The 16,978-nt window shown below is 38.4% G+C and overlaps 1 protein-coding gene across 1 annotated transcript in view; it reads left to right on the top strand.

The window, feature by feature from the left end:
* The first annotated feature begins 4,404 nt into the window (after nucleotides 1-4,404).
* The window catches only part of LOC107094493 (aarF domain-containing protein kinase 4-like), a 26,077-nt gene continuing 13,503 nt past the window's right edge, over nucleotides 4,405-16,978 (top strand). The window contains exons 1-11 of the mRNA XM_015390117.1: nucleotides 4,405-4,524; nucleotides 4,980-5,161; nucleotides 7,921-8,071; nucleotides 8,697-8,884; nucleotides 9,383-9,449; nucleotides 12,051-12,125; nucleotides 12,324-12,443; nucleotides 12,521-12,606; nucleotides 12,692-12,832; nucleotides 12,917-12,998; nucleotides 16,883-16,949. Of these exons, the coding sequence (XP_015245603.1) occupies nucleotide 4,524; nucleotides 4,980-5,161; nucleotides 7,921-8,071; nucleotides 8,697-8,884; nucleotides 9,383-9,449; nucleotides 12,051-12,125; nucleotides 12,324-12,443; nucleotides 12,521-12,606; nucleotides 12,692-12,832; nucleotides 12,917-12,998; nucleotides 16,883-16,949 (1,160 nt within the window). The 5' untranslated portion in view covers nucleotides 4,405-4,523. The remainder of the gene's footprint in view (nucleotides 4,525-4,979; nucleotides 5,162-7,920; nucleotides 8,072-8,696; nucleotides 8,885-9,382; nucleotides 9,450-12,050; nucleotides 12,126-12,323; nucleotides 12,444-12,520; nucleotides 12,607-12,691; nucleotides 12,833-12,916; nucleotides 12,999-16,882; nucleotides 16,950-16,978) is intronic.

Here is a 16,978-nt window from a genome sequence, read left to right as displayed (position 1 = left end):
GACATCCGAAGAATACGGAGAATGTTGTCACGTTGAGCGCAACCACTGCAAGGCAGAAATTCCTGCAGCTCTTTCAGTGTTGCTGTTGGTGTCTGGCATCTTGATTGTCTCCCTAACCAGTTTTTCTTATTTTTTTCATCAATTCTTTTATTAACATCCTTTTTTTAAATTGAGTAAGAACTTTGATAGATGACATAAACGTTTTTAAATCATTGTTTTACTGGGATAAGGATACTTTTTTCAAACCTGTTCCTTCATTGCACTGAAATGTGACCCGGCTCCCTAATTTCCTTCTGCCACTGAAACCACTAGTGTTGAGCTACGTTTCTCCTGTTTCAGTTTTTGTACACATTGTGTCCTACATCAGGCACACAAACAGACAGCAAAGGTCATTAATGTTTCATTAGATTTCCTCAGAAATATTTAAACACCTGCTGCTTTCCAGCTTGTGAAAAGCAGTCTTTCAGCATAGCTGCGAGTTATATCACCTATATCTGTTCAGCTACTCATTGATTCTATATTTGGTTTGTTACAGGATAATAAATAGATGCAAAGTGGTAGGTATGCTTTGAACAGCTGCTGCACAAAAAGAGCTGGACAGAAAACAGAATCCTGATATCTGTCCAGCAGAGGGCACCCAAACCACTTCATGACCAAACTTCCTGTCACTGTTTGCTGCAACCTTATATCTTGCAAAGATATTTAGTCATTTTATAGGGGCTTTTTTGGGGTGAAAACACACAGAAAACAGTGCATAACTGTGTAGTGGATGAACAATAATAGATCAGTTTTAAAGGCTTTGACTAATACACTCTGGAAAGGTTGGGCTTGCAGCTTTGTTGAACCACCAAGTCTTTTGGATTTTGTTAAAAGCAGGCAGGCACATCTAGAGACTGGCTCTATCTCCTTGGCAACACAGCCAAGGAGATAGAGCATTTGTAGAGCCCAATTGAACATTAAATGCCTCATCAAGCTTTGGATTCATTTTGAACAGGTGCTAAATCTGACCAAGTTGACAAAGAGGTTCAGTTCCATCGTAACTACAGGTGTTTATTTAGGTGTTGCTGCCCTGTTCAAAGGAATAACTTCCAGGATCCAATCTTTAGCAGTCTCTGGCGGCATGGGTGGTTCTAGACTGGGGCCAACTGTAGATCTGTACTGAAAAAAGAAACTAAGTATGCATTTGTCAATTTTTCTTAAAGTGGGTGTAATAATAATAACTGAACTTTATTGATCTTAAATTAGAGAAATCTACCTCTGCATTTAACCCATCCCCTTGGGCAGTGGAGGGCTGCCATTGTGCGGCACCCAGGGAGCAGTGCGGAAATAAGGGTGTTGCTCAGGGACCCCGAGTGCAGGCTTTGTCAAACAAACCAGCTACCGGTACTTGTAACCTTCTCAGAGCACAAGCGCACTGCTCTAGCCACTAAGCCAACACTTGATTTATTTCTTTATTGTATTTCTCTTGATTTAAGACAATTTGCAGATGGAATAAAATGTTTTATATTTAAATAATTGAAAAAACATCTCCATTATCTTATTCTCAAGTGCATAACATCTAATTATCTTATTTTAGGAGCGGAAAGACTCATTTGTATGAAAGAACATCTTATCTACCTGCTCAAATTAAAGGCCTGATTTGAGAAATATTTCTTCTTGATTTGATCAGATTTTGCAGAGTAATTCTAAATCAATTTATTACGATGACGTGACAGAGGGAACTGTTTCTGGTTCAACCGTTGGAACTATTTAATATTTTACCCAGACAATTTACTAAAACAATTATATAGACCTTACAGTCAGCTTTAAGCTTTAGACTTACTAAAAGGATCACAGTTTCCGTCTGTTTGATCAGCAGTTTGCAACATTGCATTTGTGACTCATATATACTAAACAATGCACTTTTGTCCTAGTTTTATTTATTTATTTTTTTTTTTTGGAGGTTTGTGTTAATCTTTAGTTCCAAAACACTTGCTAAAGTGCCCTATTGGAAACTAAAGATACCCCCTAAAATGCCCTTTTGGAAGCCAAAGCTGTGCTAGAGTGTCCTCTCGGGAGCTAAAGTGTCCACTGCAGTGGTGAGAACACGTTATATGTGTCTATTTTTTCTGCCCCTGCCCTATGCTCTCACCACTGGTTCAATGGTCAGTTTCTGTTGGGGAAAAATGAACTTCTGCATTTATGTATGAAAATATTTCAGAGCTAAGTATAAGTTCCCTTCCACTTTATGATTATGTATTAATCTCTATGTTGTGATTTCATTTAATGCATCCAAAACACATACTGTGTTCCGTGATTTTGTCTTTAAAGCAACGAAAAGAAAAAAAAAAGGCATCTATGTATGGATATTTGCATTAGATTTAAAATTTCTTCAGGCAATTATTAAATACAATAAAAAAACAAAGATAAAACCTTCAAGACAAACCTTTACCATTGTTTTACAACCAAAACTATAAAACAAAATGTAACCAGTCAGCATTACCATGGCAACTAATGCCCTGAGCAGGGTTTTCTACTTGATGTGGTTGCTTTATAACTGTGATTCTACCATCTGGTACCAATGAAATAAAACATTAAACCCATAAAGAAGAAAATTTACAAAATACAACATGCACAAAAAAAAATCATACCAATCCCCCCAAAGTAAATCATTAAAACGATAAAATAATCGTATTCCTCTGTTAGATAGATGTAACAAGCCACTTGTTTGGGTTGTAGAGTCTGTCTCATGCTACCACAACCGTGAAAGAACCACTAACTCTATAAAGTGACCAAAACATCAGCCAGAGAGCATAGAAGTGATCTGTGGTCCCCACCTCAACACAACAGCATGAAATTGATTGTCAATTAGTCTTTATTACTAAGTGGGCAGTTATATTTCACAGAACTTTGATGTAACTGTAGTTATATTGTGTTGCATGTGTTCCCTTCATTTTTTTTAGCAGTGTAGTTCAGAAGGCCCTGCAGCAAGAGGGTCACTGGATCTAAATCGTCTGTCGAGGATCTTTTTCAGAGGCTCTACATGAAAAATCCTCACACCTTTAAAATTAAAATTTTTAACTGATACCTTCAGGAAACATCATGACTGCTGTGCAACCTTCGATCTCAGGTTGTTTAAATGCTCAACTGTTTTTAAAATGATCTACTTCATGTTGGATTGGATTGGATCCTTTATTTCGAACATGCAAGAGAAAACAAAAAAACAATAAAACAATGTTTAAAAACATTGGAGAGAAAAACAACAAACAAGGTACCCTTCTTTCCTGAGTTAATATACCTCTATTACGTGCGAAAAGGAGTAGGAAGAAGTAAAACTTCTGTGCTCCTACCCCTTTAATTCTTGTATTTCTTCAATTTACAATATTTATAATTATGTTGCTATATATATCCATATAAATACCTACCTACACATATACATACATAAATATGTATACACATATACCTTCATACATATATACAAATAAACAAAACAAAAAACACAAACAAAACTTTCTACAATGCTTCTCTATACCTTTTGAAAATAATTTCTTTGTACATTATTTTGAAAAGAAATATGTTTGGGCATTGTTTTAGGTTCTCATTTAGTTTGTTCCACAATTTAACTCCGCAAATTGATAAACATAATCTTTCCCTTGTTGTTCTACATCTATTAGTCTTAAAATTTCCCCTTCCCCTTAAATCGTACCCTCCCTCCCTTTCAGAGAACATAATTTGTATATTCCCAGGCAATAGGTTATGTCTTACTTTGAACATGAATACTGCAATTTGGTATTCTATTAAATCATGGTATTTTAGCAATTTAGATTTTAGAAATGTTATTGCACTAATTTGTGTAATGTATCTATTTGTGGCGTTTATGTACCTCTAGGCCTAATTTTTAATCTTTTTTTTTTTTTTTTACATTTATCTGTTTATATCTCAGAGAAGCAACATCCCTTTTGGTTTCCTTATACCTTATTCAATATACAGTGAAAGGGAGGTTTTTCTTACTTGGAACAAAATTTACTCTAAATGCCATGCTATATAAAATATAGTTTGTTTAACCCTCTGCATGCTACCATGAACAAAATGTTCAGAAAAACGAAAGAAACGTAAATTTGTGGTAGATCATAAAGGAGCATATAATGGTGACATTATGAACCGTCCTGAAAAACAACCTGAGCGTCTCTCAGTTTGGTAACTGCACCTTGCAGCACGTGCATAGAGGCCCCTCCCCCCGAAATTAGAACACCAACCTCACTGGATGTTTCTTCCCACTTTGACCCGCCTTTACATAAATCTGATTGGTCAGTTTATTCCAGCTGCAATTCGATCATCCGCTATCTTCAGCTGCCATTGGTCAAAACAAAGTACTCGTCTCCTTTAAATATCAAAACCCCGCCTCTAAGTAATATGATTGGACAATAGGTCAACCTCTGAACGTTTTACTTCCTGGTGTTGTGTGTCGTTGTAAAACAGACCTCATAGAGCTGCTGAAAGGGCAACTACCGAGAAAAGACTGGATAACGATAATATTCAATAAAAGTAAGTCGCAAGCAGGGCGTAATGGTTGCAGTATTTTAAGTAGGTTTTTTTTTTTTTTGGATTAACGTTTGTAGCCGTTAGCTTATCGTTTTTAGCATCTTTTAGCTCTGCAGGTTGACTTGAGCTCCTGTAGAAGCTAATAATCGAGCTGAGAGCTTGTTATTCTCCTGAAAGTTTAATTTATTTCTGTTCACAGTCAAATATGTATCACCTAATATGATATAACACGTGGTTCCTTCTGACTCACGTCTATTAGCTTGTTTATTCGGATTATTCCAAGGTTAAATCTGCCACAGGGGCTTACATATTTATGCCAGCGGCCTCTCATTTTAACTATCAAACGATTTTTTTTTTAGTCCCAGTCTAGTTTATGTTGAGTAAAGGTTTGTTTCTGATCTGTTTGGTTATTTGCAAACATCTCAACATGTTTCATTTGTATCTTTCTGCCTCTGAAGTGATGATGTCAGAGGTCCTGCAGGTCCTGCGTGGGGCTGGTAAAGTGGGTTCTGCCCTTATCACGACCCAAGGGGAGCAGCTCAGATTGATGGCCTGCACCTCTTCAGTGGGAGCAGGAGTCAAAGCTGCTCAGGATGTAGCCGAAGGGCTGGTGGCCACCTTTATGGGCAGCACCAATGAGGTGAGTGTAATTAGCTGTTAATGACAGTGGAGCCAATAAAGGTTTCCCCCTCTGCTGCCACTAGGGTTGGGAATTGATAAGATTTTCACGATTCCGATTCCTTTATCGATTCTGTGAAACAATGAACTTGGTAAGTGCACTGTGACATTCATCTACCTTCGCCTGGGACATTCTATTACTGCCTGCCTCTGCGGAAACACAAGGCAGTAAACAGGAGCTGTCATTCTCTGAGCCAGCCAGGCTACCCGTCTCGTCACAGTCATCTAAATCTAATGGAATCTAATCTAATCTTTTTGACGAAAAAGCATTACTGTACAATTTCAGGATATAAACTCATCTCCCTCTAATTTCGATGAACGAGCGTCACCTTTCTCTCACTCCCTGAACTGCAGAGCAACTGCATTGCAATGGCTAGAATAAATGGCATAAATATCAGTAAGCAGAGAATGCATTTGCTTACGGGGCCCCCTACCTTTTGGGGGCCTCATCATTGACACCTGGTTGGCCCCCTATGCAATTGTAGACTAGGACGTCTCTTTGCAGATATAATGGTGCGAAAAATTCCTCTTGAAACCACCTGATACTAAGGTGACCTTATTTATACCAGAACACATGCCAGATTTTAACATGATGCTGCACCGTTTAAACACGACACCAATAGCAAAGCAGACAGTGGTACTTTTAATTACTATGTTATTAACTGTGTATAGTTTATTAGACGGTTGGTAAAAAAAATACACTCATATGATATGTTTCAAACCGCAATAAAGATCTTAAAAGAATGAAGTATTTGAGTATTTAATTTTTTTACATTATGCCTTGGAATTCCTTGTAACCCAGAGCGTAGATTAAAACCATAACCGTTACGTACATATTGTTAGCGACAATGGATACCAAAAAGAGGTACTTTAGCGGATTCCAGAAAAGAAAAAGGAAAGAAGAGCTGCTGGAAGAATGGAAAAAACTTCCCAATATAAAGACGTTCTTTCAAAGAACCAAAGAGGGAGAGATGGACGTTGTTGCTACAGTGAGAAAAGATTGCGACCAGGAGATGAATGGAGAGGAGTCTGGGTGAGGAGGGGCTGTGAAGCTGAAGGTAGCCCTAAACTGCCTCATTTTACAGCAGTTTTTGGAACTTGGGATTTCTGTAACATGTGGTGGTGCGCTTTCACCAGTAGTTCCATTCAAGGTGCGCTGTCACTATTTTTCCGTGTGTGATGTGTGATCATATACTACTGAGAATTTCATAATTGTATCTTCTTGGCCGATTTTATGGAACTGTCACCGTATCCTGAACCTTTATCACATGTTGTACTTCATACGGGGCCCACCCAGATAATGTTGCTTATGGGCCTGTTGTGTCGTTTCACCATTGGCTAGAATCATGTAAAAATTCCAGCTACCATTAGTTTTAATTAAACATGCTACCAATGAAGGGCTGGATTAACACAGTCCCTTAATAACCTAGCCTGACGTAGTTCTTGTCAATTCTAGTCAGAATATGAGTCTGATACTGCTCCATAGAGCTGTGATTATGGGGCGTGTTTCAAACGAACCAGGAAAAAAAATGCCTCTGCACTCAATTGGATAGACCTACAACCAATAAGAGCAACGGAGTGCGTGACGTATNACATATTGTTAGCGACAATGGATACCAAAAAGAGGTACTTTAGCGGATTCCAGAAAAGAAAAAGGAAAGAAGAGCTGCTGGAAGAATGGAAAAAAACTTCCCAAAACAAACATGTTCTTTCAAAGAATCGAAGAGGGAGAGATGGACGTTGCTGCTACAGTGAGTGAAGATTGCGACCAGGAGATGAATGGACAGAGTCTGGATGAGGAGGGGGGCTGTGAAGCTGAAGGTAGCCCTATAAGACTAATTTTAAAGCAGTTTTTGGAACGTAGGATATCTGTAACATGTGGTGGTGCGCTGTCACCAATGGTTCCATTCAAGGTGCGCTGTCACTATTTTTCCGTGTGTGTGTATGTGTGATCATATACTACTGAGAATTGCATAATTGTATCTTCTTGGCTCATTTTATGGAACTGTCACCATATCCTGAACCTTTATCACATGTTGTACTTCATACGGGGCCCACCCAGATAATGTTGCTTACGGGCCTGTTGTGTCGTTACGCCATTGGCTAGAATCCTGTAAGAATTCCAGCTACCAATAGTTCTAATTAAACATGCTACCAATGAAGGGCTGGATTAGCACACTCCCTTAATAACCCCAAAGAGAGGTAGGAAACTGGTTTATTTCCAGAAATGGCATAGGATTTACTAGGAACCACATTAAGCACAACCATTTATATAAAACTAGCTACTTAACACCAGAGTTACCTTCCATGCTGGTCGTAACTTTAGCTTCTGTCCGGAAGATTCGAAAACATGGCATTATGTTGGATGTATTTCCTCCCGTGAATGTAATTTCCACTTTGCAATGATTGCAAAGCGCTTTGTTGCCATCTTTCTCTTCCTTTAAATTAAGCAAAACTTTCGATTGCTGTACCCAATGGGCTGCCATTTTGCTTGTTTCGCTTTTCTTGACTAACGCTGGTCACATCGTAAGTGCTTACTGAATGCTGTGTGCGTAACTTGCTTAAAAAATGTGATGCAAGTCATGCCGCCCAGAGCCCTATAGGCCTTGGTGCTGCCTGGAATCGATAAGAGAATCGTTAAGCGAGCTGGCAAACAGTCCCATCCCTTACTGCCACCGTTTGACTAAATGCTGTCTGTTATATTTTTTGTGTTCGCTTTAGTCTATAAAAGAGGACGTCTTTCCGGACGCAGAGGGCTGGGAGAATGTGGATCCGGACGAGGCAGCCAAATGGGCTGTGGGATCCGAGTTCCCGCCTGGAACTGCAGAGCAAAGCCCAGGAGGAGCAGGACCAACTGCAGGGATGCACACAGGTATTATCACCCCAAACAATGAGGGAATAAACAAAAAGGTTCCTAACAATTTAAATCCCATATTTATTGAGAAAACATGTACCTGCTTGTTTTAAAATTAGTCTCAATCTGTCTTTTTTATTATTATTGCTGTCAAACTCTTTGCATGAAACAAGTGTTCCCTGTATTAACCATTAAATATAAAACTGACCGCCCCATCTCTTGAGTAGATATCCAACTCTGGAAATCCACAAACCACAGGGCACATTTCCTCCTCTCCGTTCTTATGTTTTCAGCTGTATTTCAGATTTATTTGCTAAATTTGTGTGGCACTGGGCCTCCTAGAGGTCTTCTTCCAGTGGTTTTTCTCCTGCTGCCAGTGGGGTTGTTAGTTCTGAAATTTCTTTGTGTGTTTTTATTGAGGCAGAGTGTCTGTGTCTAAACCTAAACTCCTCGACGCTCCTTTTAAATGTCATGCTGGTGTTGCAGGTGCATGTTTAGTGCAGCATGCTCCTTCCTAATCGATATTTGAAAACTGGATCCCCTTTTTCAGTCTGAAATCCTACAGCTGAACAAGCAGGGGAATAAAAGTTAATCCCCTTCATGTTTCTGTCCTGTCAACTCTGATGTTTGCTTCCTGATCCAGGCTCTGCTCAAGGTGGGACAGGCTGGCCAGGACAGAACGCCCGCTTTCTGCACACCGTCCACAGCCGTCAGCTCTTCTACTGCCAGAGCAGGTCTATCCATGACACAGTTGTGGCCAAACTGACTCCAGAGGACATAAAGAAAGCCAGGGAGGCTAAGCAGGCCATGGTTAAACCAGTCAGACAGAAGGTTAGTTTATAACTGCCGAAACTGTAGATTACTTTCACGTTGTGCTGCTCTTTATGTGTCAATAAAAGACAATAAAATGCTCCTATTACGGGGCGGGTATTTAAACCTAGATGTCGGTACGGCTGTCATTAAATTCTATTCATAATGTTAGATGTACAGTTTTATTCGATAGAACCGTGTTTGCATTTCTGCATGTTGATGGATTGATTGACTTTATTGATCTCAAAGTGGAGAAATTTACTTTTTTACATCTGCTCAAATTGTCAAAAAGAGAAGAAGGTGCCAAAGGAAGAAAAAGGTGCATGGGATATATACAGTATATACAGTGAGTCCACATATGACAGCCTTTTTTTATAGTAGGGTCATTATGCAGGGTTATTGCACAGGGGTGTTTACATCGGTATTTATATAGATGGATATTTACTTGTTGGTCCTGCATTGTTGCTTTTTTAACCACAATTACATCATTTGATGACTTGTTTTCCCCGCCTTCTTTAGCTGAGTGAGCGTGCCAAAGAGAGGAAGGTTCCTTCCACCAGAATCAGCCGCCTCGTTAATTTTGGTGGTGAGTTTAACTTCTTTGGTGTTATTTTATAGTTTATGTCAAGTTCATAGAAAAGAATGAAAAAGTAATTTGCTCTTCGTTTCCCTTTTCTGAATTTCCATTACAATATCAAGAAGGTGTTTGCATAAACAAATCAACATACTATTAAGTTGAAAAACGATTCATATTTGAAGATTGAATTCTTGATCATGACATCCGTACTTTTAGTACTAAACAAATTTTCTCAAGCAATGCTGATATGTAAATGTTATGCAGTTCAATTTTTATGTGCAAATTAAAATATAGTGCACACAAACTCTTTCGTGTGTGCCGTGATGGAGACGGGGATCATATTGTTATGACCAGACAGTGCAAAATACTGGTTGGAGGATGAAAAGCGATTAATCCAACCTGAAATTGAAGCCCAGTTATTTATTTATTTATTTATTTTTAAACATTTTCTTTAATCCCCTTCCCCCAAAAAATCAACACATTGGCATATTGGGCTGTCAGAAATAATAATAGAGCAGCATTCGTAGTGGTGAAATGACATCTTTGCAGGCTGGCACAGAATCGTTCACACAGCAGGTCTTGTTGCTCAATTCCAGAAATTATTTTAACTGAAATCTGATGTTTTTGTTGTGGCCTTTTATACTATAAATTAAATTTTACTGCTATCGGACTTCAGTCTGAAAGGTTCAGCACATCAAAACGACCTGGAAAGAACAGCGACAGAGGCGTACAGCATCAGATCTCTGTTCACAAAAGTAATGACCAACAGGTCTGTCTCTAAATGTGTTCAATGAAGCTTTGTTAAAAAAATTCCAATATAAGTTTCTGATTTTTCCATATCATTATTATTAAGCTCTTGAGCAAAAGTGGCTGACGGTGTCATGACCACATTATTAACAAAGATGGAAGGTAAGAAAAAAACAGCAGAACTGTTGACATAAAACAGAAATGTTTCTGTAGATGACAGTTGGAGCCCTGGAAATAAAAAAAATGGATAAAATTCAGCTTAACTGTTCAAACTGCAGACATTTTGGTAACTATCTGATTCGTTCTGGTTTAGTGATACATATTGATGGGGCTTAAATCGGCTTTGTTGGGAGGAACTGGACTGTGCAAAGTCACAAACGGGGCCAAAATGATTGGATTGGGGTGGCATTTCCCTGCAATGTGAATGTAGCCTGAGTCTGCTTTTCAAGGTTTTATGAATGATATTTAATCTTAATATACTCTACCGTTCAAAAGTTTGGGGTCACATTGAAATGTCCTTATTTTTGAAGGGAAAGCTCTGTACTTTTCAATGAAGATAACTTTAAACTAGTCTTAACTTTAAAGAAATACACTCTATTCATTGCTGATGTGGTAAATGTCTATTCCAGCTGCAAATGTCTTGTTTTGGGTGCAATATCTACATAGATGTATAGAGGCCCATTTCCAGCAACTATCACTCCAGTGTTCTAATGGTACCATGTGTTTGCTCATTGGCTCAGAAGGCTAATTGATGATTAGAAAACACATCTGAAAACAGTTTAGCTCGTTACAGAAGCTACAAAACTGACCTTCCTTTGAGCAGATTGAGTTTCTGGAGCATCACATTTGTGGGGTCAATTAAACGCTCAAAATGGCCAGAAAACGAGAACTTTCATCTGAAACTCGACAGTCTATTCTTGTTCTTAGAAATGAAGGCTATTCCATGCGAGAAATTGATAAGAAATTAAAGATTTCCTACAACGGTGTGTACTACTCCCTTCAGAGGACAGCACAAACAGGCTCTAACCAGAGTAGAAAAAGAAGTGGGAGGCCGCGTTGCACAACTGAGCGAGAAGATGAGTACTTTAGAGTCTCTAGTTTGAGAAGCAGACGCCTCACAAGTCCCCAACTGGCATCTTCATTAAATAGTACCCACAGTAGCTTGTTTTCAGATGTGTGAACATGTTTGCACAAGGGTTTTCTAATCATCAATTAGCCTTCTGAGTCTATGAGCAAACACATTGTACCATTAGAACACTGGAGTGATAGTTGCTGGAAATGGGCCTCTATACACCGATGTAGATATTGCACCAAAAAAACAGAAATTTGCAGCTAGAATAGTTTGTTTTTTTTGTTTTTGTTTTTTACAATTGTTTAGACACTGAGATATTTATGTAAAACACACTTAAGTTATATTATATTCATCCTTAACTTATTTTTTTTTTTGTCCATCCCAGCCTCTTTGAAACTATCCGTAGAACACCTAACCTTTTTTTTCCCTCACATATTTGTTTTGCTTCTTATTAGATTTATTTAAAGATCAGCCCCACTGTCTGCTCAGTGACTCACATCATAATCTTTATTCTCATAGACAAAGTGCCGCTCTTCCTCCCAATAATTTAATTCAAAAATACTTTATTGTTCCTGAAGGGAAATCAAATGATGTAACTCTTATAGAGATTTTTTTTAATGAGTTGTTGTGGATGTTATGAGCAACTGTTTGCAAATGGTAACGATAACAAAATGAAATTAAAAAAACATTGCAAACGGTAAAGAAATCTGCATCAACCCTTCAGACAGAAAGATTAGTGCTTTCCTAAACCTTTTTAGATAATTTATTTATTGATTCCTTCTGTGGTGCAGGACTGGCAGTTGGTCTGGGTATTGGTGCCATTGCAGAGGTGGCCAAACAGTCTCTAGGAGGGAAACAAAAAGGAGGTAAATACGTCTTCTCTTTTTTTAAAGGACATTTTTAGAGATTCAGATGATTAATGGGAAGCTGCTCTGAGGAGTTTGGCTAGTTTTGCATCCAGTAGCAGGATTTCAGAGCTTAGTTCTGTTAGCGCCACAGCTTTCTGACATTTTTCTAATTATGTCTCACAGTATTGTTTGTCTTTGTCAATGTGTTTTCTGCAGACGTAAGTGCCCTGATGGACTCGCCCTTCCTGTCGGAGGCCAACGCTGAGAGAATCGTCAACACGCTGTGTAAGGTCCGGGGAGCCGCTCTGAAGATCGGCCAGATGCTGAGCATACAAGGTAGCCGCCGTAACCATCAGCTCAAACGTTCCTCACTGAGAGTCGTTTTCCAACATCTCCTATTTTCTTTGTCGTAGACAACTCCTTCATTAACCCTCAGCTGCAGAAGATATTTGAGAGAGTCCGGCAGAGCGCAGACTTCATGCCCGCGTGGCAAATGAACGTGAGTCCCGTCTGCCTTAGGGGGCAAGTCTACAGCGACTGATGGATCTCAGAAAAAGTCATACTGTGTGTTTTTGCCCGAGCAGAAAGTCCTGGAGGAGGAACTCGGCCCCGGATGGAGGGAGAAGCTCTCATCGTTTGAAGACAAGCCGTTTGCTGCGGCGTCAATTGGACAGGTGCATCATGGGGTGCTGAAGGACGGAAGAGAGATTGCTATGAAGATCCAGGTAAAACGGTTCACACACACAGGAACGGTTTCCCCTCCTCTGTTTACCTTATAGACGCCCTTTTTCTTCTCATATCCATCCCAGTACCCTGGAGTAGCAGAGAGCATCCAAAGCGACATAGACAACCTGATGTCGGTGCTGAGGATGAGCGTAGCGCTTCCAGAAGGTACGAGCGTCACTACAACCCAATAAATCTTTAGTGATGCGTTCAGTGCAGCATAGAAGCCTAAGAAAACAGAAACAGAAACAATTATTTAAGGTAAGAGTGGAAAAGGTTCAAAAAGTGCTAAAAGGAAATTCTTATGTGTCCATAAGCGATGTGCTTAAATCAGGATGTCATTTAACAGGTTTTCATAACTACAGATTATTAAAGAGGCACCCAGGTGCTTTAAAAAGAAAAATATTAAAGGATATAGAAATAAATGGTGCAACAAAAAAAAATCATATTTTCTTGTCATGATCAACAATTTTTCAGATTTCCCCAAATACTCCCTTTATAGATTTTTAATTAAAGTTTTTTTTTCACCTATGCTAAAACTGTTTTAAATATTTTCCTTCAACTTTTTAATAACTGGAGCGTTTTTCTTTTACTGGCCTTTGAAGCGGTAGTGCTTCATGTCCCAGAAAGGGGTTATTTTTAGTTAATTTTCTTTAGCCGGGCTTTTCGAGACGAACAAAACCATTTTAAAACACATATTTATGTCTTTTAGAGTTCCACATTCTGCAGGGATTACACACTAAAATGCCTTTTCTTATAACAGCAACTATATTCATGTAAAGTCTTGGCTTCTTTAGACTCTCAATTTCTTCAGCAGCTTGAAGAAAATATATTTAAAAATATTTTTTTAGATGTGAGTTTATGAGTAATTGCTAATAAATGTCAAGGATAATAGTTAAAGGTACAGTGAAGGATGTTCTTTTCATCGTTTCCTCAAAATAAGTGGTCCTTTTAATTGTCAGTCATTCTGGTGATATGTTTACATAAGGCCGTCCTATGTGCTCGTCCCCATTTTCACTCACCGGTGGTGAGTCTGACATAGTGGAAAAATTGCAAATCTTCTTTTGGAAAGTAAGCTTGTATCAGTAATGCAAACAGCCACTTTTAAACAGAGCGTGCACGAGGAGAAATGGGCTCGTGCATGCACGCTCTCACACCTGTTAAATAGGTGTCCCTCTCAGGAGCGGCTACAGGGTCATGCATGTGCATATATTTTTTTTTGAGTGGAGAGGACAGGTCTTTTCAAAAATTCACGAAAATCCTCAATTATACCTTCAAAGTCCTAAACCTAAACATTTTTGCAGTTTGTTGCCTTAGCATTTGTTTTTTTTTTTTTTGCAGCAAAAAGCACCCTGTAAGCACTAGTAATAAAACTTAGAGATTGGGTCACCAGCAGTAGTAGTGCAGCCAGTTGCTCTGATACAGATACTTTGAAAACACCTGGTCAGAGGTCTGAGCTGATACACAAGTTGAGAGTGTGAGTCTTTTCAAAAATTTGCAAAAATCCTCCACTATACCTTTTAAAAAGTTAGCAAAGTTAAACCCTTTAATTAAGCTTGTAAAGTTAAACCAAGTAAAAATAATAAACTACAGAAAATAAATGGATATAATGAGAATATAAGAATGACCTGAAACTAATAAGTAATAAAAATTTAAAATAACAATGAGAACATAAAATAAAAATGATTTTCCAAATAAATATAACATTTCAGACAAATGCTTGTTAAAGTAGAGATAATCAGCCGTAACACTGATGGGCTGGACCTTAGTGGTGAAAAATGAATCCCAGATGGGCTGACAGATGGATTTTGCTGATGACAAAGAAAGAAAGTCCAACATTTACTCATTTTCAGTTGCTTTAATCCGAATATAAAAGCATTTCGGAGCCTGGAGGCTTAATATCGCAGATCGCAGAGCGAGCTATGAGGGTGGATGCTGTTTTAGCGTTAGCAGAGCATTAGCTTTAGCTGCTGGAACAACAAACANATAAACTACAGAAAATAAATGGATATAATGAGAATATAAGAATGACCTGAAACTAATAAGTAATAAAAATTTAAAATAACAATGAGAACATAAAATAAAAATGATTTTCCAAATAAATATAACATTTCAGACAAATGCTTGTTAAAGTAGAGATAATCAGCCGTAACACTGATGGGCTGGACCTTAGTGGTGAAAAATGAATCCCAGATGGGCTGACAGATGGATTTTGCTGATGACAAAGAAAGAAAGTCCAACATTTACTCATTTTCAGTTGCTTTAATCCGAATATAAAAGCATTTCGGAGCCTGGAGGCTTAATATCGCAGATCGCAGAGCGAGCTATGAGGGTGGATGCTGTTTTAGCGTTAGCAGAGCATTAGCTTTAGCTGCTGGAACAACAAACAACAAACCTCAACCAACATCAACCATCTCACCACTCTTATATTAGTTAATGTGTGTGTTTTTGAAAGATTTTGGTATTTTTAGAAGGAAAAAAATTATATAAAAGCTCAGATCTTATGCTTAAATAGAATTAACTTGATATCATTATTAAAGAATTTGGTAAATATGTACAGAATTTTTTTTTAAGTTAAAATAAACAATTTTTATTTGCAATATTAGAAAAATATATAGTTCTGTTTGTATTGTATTGAATTAAACCTTTCAATGTTTATAGAATGGTCTGCATAGATTCAATCAGCAGAGATTTAGATGTTAGTGGATAAGAAAAGGCCCAACATGGTTAAGTTAGTTAAAGTTTAGTCATTTGAACCGACTTTAATGCGAGAATAACTACAACAGACCTAAAAATCTAAACCATTCAGTAGATTGTCGATTACAGTAGCTTCATTTTCTTGGCTTTAGCTTAGCAAGTGAAGTGTAATGAAAAAATATAATAATTGAATGTAGAAAGTTTTAGAAATTGATGCATTTTGTTGCATTTTCTTTATTCCTTATAACTGTATTTCAAAAGTACATATTTGCTCAGTAGGAGCTACATTATCAAGTGTAAATGCTCTTATTAAGTCATATTAATGGCAAAAGAAAACAGCTTTTGAATTCTTTTAGTACCGTTTAATATATTTTTAGAGATATTCCTGCTTGTTCCAGTAGTGCAGGAGGTACATCCTGCCAAAATACAGAACTAACAGGCTGTAACATTTATTTATTTGTACTGCCATTTCTCTCGTACGTAATGGATTGCCAGGGCTGCTCAGTGGAGCAGTGGGTAGCACTGCTACCTTGCAGCAAGAAGGTTCCGGGTTTGATTCCCGGCCCGGGGTCTTTCTGCATGGAGTTTGCATGTTCTCCCTGAGCATGTGTGGTTTCTCTCCGGGTACACCGGCTTCCTCCCACAGTCCCACAGACTGTTGGGTTAATTGGCTTCTCTAGATTCTCTTTAGGTGTGTGTGAATGGTTGCGGCAACATAGAGACAGGTCACCTGCCCTGGGCTGGTGACCTGTCCAGGGTGTACCCTGCCTCTCGCCCGTAGACAGCTGGAGATAGGCACCAGCACCCCTCGCGACCCCGCTTGGTATTAAGCGTGTAAGAGGATGGATGGGTGGATGTATAAGGGATTGTCATGCTTTTTTTAATTATTATTTATCAATTATTTGAACGATTGTTGTTACGTTTTTGTAGAACTTCTTGCTGTGCAACCAAATTGCAATATGAGGACAAGTAAGACTTCTTGAATTTCCATTTTAATCTTTTGATTTTCAATTATTGTCACTATCCCAGTTGACCACACAGTGGTGCTGTTCCCTCTAACTGCAAAAAAGGGGAAAATAGACAACTGGAATTATTTGCCTGTTTTCACCTTTATTTGCAGTGAGAGGGAACCAAATGTTGAAATGTTAGGATTTCCATCTTGCAAGTTGAAGTTTATACTTTAATGAAACAGCTTTTTTTTTTTTTTACCTGGTTTTCTTTGATAACTTGCATCCTTTTTAAATGTGTCCTGTTTTTCCCTACAGCTCCACATGTTGCTCCTTGTTTAATAAAAGAGTGAATGAATTTGTTTTGGTTTGTTGTTTCATGCTGAGCTTTGCTCTGTTTTTCCGCAGGTCTGTTTGCAGACAGCAGCTTGGAGGTTCTGCAGAGAGAACTGGGCTGGGAGTGCGACTATAAGAGGGAAGCCGAGTGCGCCAAGAAGTTCCGGT

This window comes from Cyprinodon variegatus, unplaced genomic scaffold (assembly GCF_000732505.1).
Source record: "Cyprinodon variegatus isolate N-32 unplaced genomic scaffold, C_variegatus-1.0 Scaffold486, whole genome shotgun sequence".
NCBI lineage: Eukaryota > Metazoa > Chordata > Actinopteri > Cyprinodontiformes > Cyprinodontidae > Cyprinodon > Cyprinodon variegatus.
This window is presented reverse-complemented; position numbering and strand designations above follow the sequence as displayed.